General features: G+C 48.9%; 1 protein-coding gene across 1 annotated transcript; it reads left to right on the top strand.

Moving 5' to 3' along the window:
- Positions 1 to 1,331: 1,331 nt before the first annotated feature.
- On the top strand, positions 1,332 to 4,448 carry THUMPD1 (THUMP domain containing 1). Its single transcript, XM_065732301.1, has 4 exons — positions 1,332 to 1,548; positions 1,728 to 1,947; positions 2,760 to 3,008; positions 3,610 to 4,448. The coding sequence occupies exons 1-4, from the start codon at positions 1,342 to 1,344 to the stop codon at positions 3,867 to 3,869; spliced, it is 936 nt and encodes a 311-aa protein (XP_065588373.1). The 5' UTR covers positions 1,332 to 1,341; the 3' UTR covers positions 3,870 to 4,448.
- Positions 4,449 to 7,624: the final 3,176 nt, after the last annotated feature.

Below are 7,624 nucleotides of genomic sequence, written 5' to 3'. Positions count from 1 at the left end.
CAAGCAGGCTTGTCAAACATCAAAGAAACCAGGGCCTCCCCACAAGGCTGAATTCTCCATTCCTGGAGAAGCTTGGAATGTAATGGGCAGGCATCAAGATACTCCCTATCCTCCTTTATCTTCTTTATCTGTATATCACTGACAGACAGGATGCCGAACTTATCTCTAACTTATCCCCAGTGCTTCCTGGCACCACTTAGCAGTAACAAAACTTTGCTGTTAAATTCCTTGGTTTCAATTCTTTGAATCAATTGATTTAAACTAAAAGAGGGGAAATTTAGGTGAGATGTTCTTAAAAAATTCTTTAGTCAGAGGGCAGTGAGGCACTCACTGCCACCTGGAGCTGTGGATGCCCATCCCTGGAGGTGCTCAGAGCCACGGCCAGGCCCAGGGCAGCTGGAACTGGGGGACTGCAAGGGCCCTTCCGACCCAACATGCTGGGACTCTGGGATATGATTTATGATGAATATTCCCACAAACGTGTGGCAATTGCTGTAGGGTTAAATGAGCCCCAAAGGCTTTCCAGGAATGAAGTTTTATGTAGGACACAAATGGCACCTCCTGTTGCAATTGTAAACGATAAAGACTCCCACCGATGTACACACTTCCCTTGCTGTAGCCCAGCTGCACTCTGTCTGCCAGCAGCGACAGCCCTGCTCCCAGTGAGGCCTGCTCTGTCCCCCACATTGCCCACCACACTGAGGAGCCACGGAGCAACTTGCCACCTCTGGAGCCATGCCCTGAGCTGTCCCCTTCTAGGAGCTACGTGAAGAAGCAACTATCTTTGCTCCTGCAACACAATCTTTGCTCCTGGAACTGAATTTCTGAGGACAGAAGTGACCAGGACAGCAGGTGGAGGTGGTGTCACAGCCCGGCAGTGGCACTGGGGCTGGGTGTCTCAGATCAAGCCCGGTGCATGTCACAAATCCTGAGATGGGCTTTAGACACACAGGATATAGATGTTCATTACATTTCTTAGAAGCGATTAACATTCTTCAGGAACTCAGTGATATATGGTAACATCATCTTCTTCGCGACCCTCAGCCGCCTTCCTTCTTGCAGTTGCTGAGCTGGTAGCTCTGTAGGTCGCCTTGCAACGACAAGCAACTCTTTGTTCCCAATGTTGCTCACACAGCATTGAACAATTTGCTTAGAAAGTTCGCACCAAGCAGATAACGGACACACCCTCCAAGCCGCTACCAAGCGGAGGGGGCTCTGCTCACGAAGGCGAGCGCCGCGCACGCAGCCCACAGCCACCCCGCCTCCATCGGCGCGCGGCGGGGCGGTGCTGGGGGCGGCCCCGCGTGACGCCATCGCTGCGCGCTGTGGTGAGGGCTCTCCATGGCCGCGCCGGAGGCGGCGGCGCGGAAGCGGCGGCTGAAGGGGCACTTCGCGGCCCGGGCCAAACGGCCCCGCGGCGGCGGGCGGCAGCTGGAAGCCGGCATGCGCGGCATCCTCATCACCTGCAACATGAACGAGCGCAAGTGCGTGGGGGAGGCCTACAGCCTGCTGGGCGAGTACGGGGACCTGCTCTACGGGCCCGAGCAGGTGCGTGCGGCCCTTCCGTCGGCGGGGCGGGCGGTGCCGGCGGGGCAGGACAGCGGGCGGACGCGCGGTCTGCGCTCACTGCCCCTGGTGCTGGGCGGGGGCCGGGTCGGGCCGGGCCGCGGTACCGCGTGGCTGCTCCGCTCGGCGCTCACCGCGCGGGGCGGACCGTGTGCCCGCAGCTGTCGGGGCCCGCGGAGCGGCTGTCGGGGAGCAAGAGGGAGGAGGAGGAGGACGAGGAGGAGGAGGAGGAAGAGGAGGAGGCGGCGGAGGACGACGCCGAGGCGGCGCTGAAGAAGGAGGTCGGCCAGATCCGCGCCTCCACCGAGCGGCAGCTGCGGCGCTTCCAGTCCGTGGAGAGCGGCGCCAACAACGTCGTCTTCATCCGCACCCGCGGCATAGGTGGGTGCGCGGGGGCTCACGCGCCACGCAAATCCACGGCTTCTCCCGTGGGTGGACAGGTGGCCGAGAGTGGCCAATAGTGCGGCCGGTGGGACAGGGCGGTGAGCGTCCCGCTGCACTCAGCCCTGGGGAGGCCGCACCTCGAGTGCTTCGTTTGGTGTTGGGCCACTCACAGCAAGAAAGACGGCAAGGCCCCGGGGTGTGCCCAGAGAACGGGAACACGTCTGAGGGGTCGGGAGCACAGGTCTGGTAGGGAGCAGCTGAGGGAATGGGGTGGGTCAGGCTCAAGCAGAGGATTCTCAAGGGAGCCCTTCTTGTGCTGCAGATCCTGAAGGGAGGTTGTGGTGTTGGCCTCTGCTCCCTGATAATGGCAATAGGACCAGAGGGAACATTTGGGTTGAGTATTAGGAACAGTGTTCTCTAAAAGGGTGGTCAGGCCCTGGAATGGCTGCCCAGCAGAGTGGTTGAGTCACTAAGAACAGGGGGGAGATGTGGCAATGAGGGACATGGTTGGTGGGTAAATTTTGGTGGTAGGTGGACTGTTGGGTGAGATGATCTTAGAGGTCTCTTCTGATTGTAATGATTCTACAGTTTTCCTTTGTTCTTCTCACTGGGCTTTGCCATTAGCAGAGTTTCTGCTTGACAGAGTGGTCCACACCTACCTGGTTTTGGTGCATGGAAAGAATTCTCAGAGAAGGGTTTGAGGCTGAGCACAGTGCAGCTAAGTGCACATTTTCCTAGCTTATTACTTAAAGGGGGAAACAAGGGAGAAGATGCCTCCAAGCTGATTTTATATAGCTATTTCCTTGTAGAACCGGAGAACCTGGTGCACCATATATTAAAGGACATTCATACCACTAAAAAGAAGAAAACCAGAGTCATTCTGCGCATGCTGCCCGTTTCTGGAACTTGCAAGGCTTTTCTGGAGGATATGAAAAAATACACGGAAACGTTTTTTGAGCCTTGGTTTAAAGCCCCCAGTAAGAGCACTTTCCAGATTGCTTATAAAGCTCGCAATAACAGTCATATGAGTAGAGAAGAAGTAATTAAGGAGCTGGCAGGTATGTATAGATCATACTCAACAAGTATACAAGCAGCACACAGCTGCATGCATGACATAGGTGAAAAGTGCTCTAAACAAGTATACGTATTTCTTGCTTGAATTCAGTGTACAAATTTGTACGTTCAGTTACACCTCTAAGGCTGTGAAAAGAGCTCAACATCAATGTTTCTGGTTGATGTCTCAAGAGATGACAAAGTAGAGCAGCATGCAGTAGTGAATTCAGTTTGGTGTGACAGTTATACGTGCTTTGAAACAACTGCATCAAGTTGTTTTCTCTGAACGCTATACTGAAATACACACGTTGCTATTTCCACTTAATGTGTGACTTGTAAAATAGCTCTGCAACAAGTTGCATACTTTGGCACCTCGTTTCTTGCTAATTGTGCTGGAATAATTATTGGTTACTGTAGTTCTCCTGGTAGTATCTTGTAAAAGTCCTGTTCTGCTATTTTACACAATTCCCGTAACTACTAATTGGTTACAAGTAGAGGGTTGTTGTCTTCTCTGACTTGTATTCCTTTCAAGAGTATGCTGATGCTCTGAAACTTCGCAAACATCTAGTTTCCCCAACATCTTTTAAACTGTATCTTGTTTTACAGGAATTGTGGGCAGCCTTAATCCAGAAAACAAAGTTGATCTCAATAATCCACAATACACAATTGTGGTGGAAATAATAAAGAATGTTTGTTGCTTGAGTGTGGTGAGAGACTATGTTCTGTTCAGAAAATACAATCTACAGGAGGTGGTGAAGAGCAACAAAGATGACGTGCAACAAAACCCATCAAATGTGACTGAAGAACAGAACTCAACGGATGTAAAACATGAAACCATGGAAGAGAACTTGAAGGAACTAAAATAAAAGTGATGGTGAGATGGAACCTGAACTCAAGGGGAATTATATGCAATCAGTGTCGAAAATGTGGTAGAAAGGAAAGATGAACACAATAGAAACCTATTAAAATATTGCCTACAAATTCAGGAAGGATATTTCAAGGAAGAGAAGGTTTTGTTTTGAAATCTTTTAAAATCTATGTGGAAGAACTGTAATTCTCGCTGCAGGTGGAGCTGATGCTGCTGTGGATGTTTGAGTGTTTCACCTCTAATGAAATTTGCAATAGAGATTTGCTGCCATCCTTCAGCAGCTTTGTTCAGTTGTCTTTAGCTCACCCCAAAGTGTGCTTACATGCATGCACCTACAGAAACAGGCAGGCACTGTACGCTGACCCTAATGTCAGATCTGATGGCTGCAGAAATCAGAAGGCAGGGCAGGGTGAGCTCTGCCAGGAAGTGTCTTCAGAAGTGAGAGATCTGAACAAGACAGTTCCTTGGAGTGGGTTTTTAGGGAAGTGGTCTGACAACTTTTGGGGCTGCAGATGTCAGATCTGTATTTCTGTGTGAACAGCATGAGCTCCGACTCCTGATTTTTTTATTTATTTTTTTTAATACTTTATTTTTCCAGTATGAGGGGGGTTATGTCTACATTGCCACTAAAAGAATATGATAAGTCTTGAAAGAATATTGGAAGGACTGCTATGATCAAAATACTTGGATTCTGTGAGAGAATTCAGAGTAATAGATGGGACTGCTCTGGAACAGAAGTACAGTGCAGGCGTTGCAGAGGATTTCAGGAAGAGCTCTATGCATACATCAGCTGTGTATGCAGCAGCTGTCAGCTCGCAGCAAACGCTTTCCAACACTTATTGCAAATAGGCTTTTGTTGGGCTCTTCAAAAACAGAATACTGGGGGGGAAGTTATAAGGTCTTTGTTTTTATTTTTTCTTAGGTCTCAAAATTTGGATTCAAAAACTGCTTGGAAATTTCATATGGGAAAAGCTCTCTGCTATGCCGTATTGGATAAGGGGAGGATATAAGCTTGGCTTTTTGTGCAGCCTTGGCCTCACACCATTCATTTTGTTTCGTATTGAAAATGTCAGTGGGTTTTGTGTTGTCAGTTTGTTGTGGCAGCTCTTGATATCACCATGACTTTAAAACAGACCAAGCCAAAACGTGTAGCTGTGACCTGCCTTCTGAGAGGGGCTGAAGCACTCCTCCTGCACAACTGCCTAGCATCAGTGCTCCATTTCTAGTGCAGACACCTGTGGGTTGCTCATGGGAAAAGCCTATCCTGAAGAACACTGCTTGTTCTTTCCCTGATCTATCAGAAATTATTTGTTCAAGTCTCATCAACGTTTCCGTTTTCCTCTCCTCTTGAAACTACTTTAGAAGGTGGAAATCTAAGAGGACTTTTTCTCTTGTGCAGTCTTCCTTACCATTCAGTTATTAAACATATGCTTTCTTACCTCTGTCAGTGTTTTCTTTTAAAGCTTTTTGTATATGGATGGAAGCGGACAATGCATAGATCAGTTTGGGGAGGACCTTGGAGCTTGAGCAAAGTGCCCAGCTGGAGTGGTTGGTGGTTCAAGACAGCCCACCCTTTATTGCCAAGGGCTCACAGAGAATTGTGTTGTTGGGCTGGTTGGTTTTTCCTTCTACCTGTAACTCCAAAGTGCAAGAAGATGCTGAATGACTCCCATCCACCTGCCAAGCCTGTGTCTGGCACTCAGGTGCTGCCTCTGATGCAGTCTTAAAAGGTGTGCATGTATTTATTTTCAGCCCTTGCTGAGCATTGATTCTTAACATGTTGATTACTAAACAGATTTCCAAGATTCATGCGTGTAAGGTGCATGTGAGATCTGTAGCTGTTTCTGGGCATGTTGTTATCTGCTGGCTGATGAATGTTCTGTATGGGTGGGACAAGCGATGAATGTCAGCATGGGGACACTGCTGTCTGCCCTCCCTACTCCTGCCAGTAGGGCAAGATGGGGCATTCTGGAAAGCTTTCAAAAAGAGCTCTGGTCTCTGTTTTACAATTACCTCCTCACAGTGTTTGTCAGCATCCCTTTGCTAAAGAAGAGCCCAGGGACTTATGCTATAAGGGTTAAGCCTGAGACTGATTCCCAAGGATTATCCTTGGCAGAGATCCAGAAAAATCCCCCATTTCTGCAGTGGGAAGAGCAAAACCCTAGGGTGTGCTGAACAGTTGCTCAGAGCAGTTCTAGCCTTGGGTTTCTCTCCGAGTTAGCCAAGAAGCTGCTCTGGACACCTACCTGAGTGCTGCTGTGGTACCCAGGGAGGGATTGCACTGCAGGGCCAGGACTACAAGCAGTACTTGAACCACTCTAGGGTGAAGGGCACCAGGACACCAGCGCACCTTGTCCAGCTTCAGCTGTTCCAGGATATAATGAGATACAGCATCTCAGATTGTCACAATCTCAGTAAAGGGAGGAAAAGGCATGTCAGGCTCCAGGGCAGACACTTCACAACCTCTCAGAAAGCTCCTCACCCAGATAATAACAGAAGCAGGCATATACAAACACATCAGAAAAGTACCACCGTGGTTATGGCTCAGCACTGATTTCAGCCTTACTGAGAGCCCAGAGGGGAAATGTGAACATGGGAAGCTGCTGGGATCTCGTTCATCCCTGAGCCAGATCCTACACAAACAGCTCCCAGGGAAACCTGGCCTTGGACTTCCAAGGACTGACAGCATCCCTGAGCAGTGCTCCAGCAGCACCCAGGCCTTGCAGGCAAGTGCCAGCATTGCCGCTGCTACTGCTCCATGGAAGATATCCTTGTAATGCAGTGCATTGCACTGTGACATCAGCCAGTGACACCTGGAATCCTATAAGGTCACCAGCATGGAGAGGGCACAACTCGGGAGAAATGCCAGGGGTCTCCTTCCCTGACCTGAGAAATGGGCACCTCCCTTCTCCCTATTTTTCCACATTTTCTGACAAATCTGTCAGGAAGCCACAGGAAAGGATGAGGTGGAGGGGCTCTGGCTGTGCTTGTGTCATGGTTCTGGCCTAGTTCTGTGACTAATGGAAGGGAGGGACCCACACCCTGGGAAAGGGGGAAGAGAAGGGAAAAAGGCAGGGGGATGGGCCTGAAAACAAAACAGCGGCAATGAGCTAAGGGAGAAAAAATGAACTGACTAAATACAATAGTGGTATGTGAGATAACAGAATATAATAAATATAATTGAAATTGAAGATAACAAATCAAATAAATGAAAGAGTATCCAAAAAGCAAGGCCTTACTGTAGGTAGACAACTAGAAGGCACATACCACAGAGATGAGCAGAAAAAGAGCCAGGACAGGCAAAAAAGAGACTGTTTCATGACTCCCAGTCAATTTTATCTTTCCTACCAACTGGAAAATGGAAATGGAACAGTGAAGTCTTCTGGGAACTGCAACGGCAGGCATCCTGCAACAGGAGTGCACACAGGAACGAGGTGATGTCTTTTATACCTCATTTCCAACGCCATTTCTCCCCTGGTTCCTCATTGGCTGAGTACTTCAGGTTCAGTCGTGTTCTGATTAAACGTACAGGTGCTGACCAAACATCCATTGTTACTAGCCAAACATGGCTATTACTCATTGGTTCACTTCTTATGTTTTCTTTCACACAGATCTTGTCTGTCCAGTGCCAAATTTAGTTGTTTTCCTTGTCAAGCACTTTTGTTTTATAACAGTGTTGTCACTGTTCTGGAGTGGGTGTCTGACTTATTCCACGTGCATTCTTTGCACCTATAAATTACTCCGTCTCCCTAA

Source organism: Cyrtonyx montezumae, unplaced genomic scaffold (assembly GCF_038088225.1).
Source record: "Cyrtonyx montezumae isolate F1298 unplaced genomic scaffold, pur_monq_1.0 scaffold_16, whole genome shotgun sequence".
Classification (NCBI taxonomy): domain Eukaryota; kingdom Metazoa; phylum Chordata; class Aves; order Galliformes; family Odontophoridae; genus Cyrtonyx; species Cyrtonyx montezumae.
This window is presented reverse-complemented; position numbering and strand designations above follow the sequence as displayed.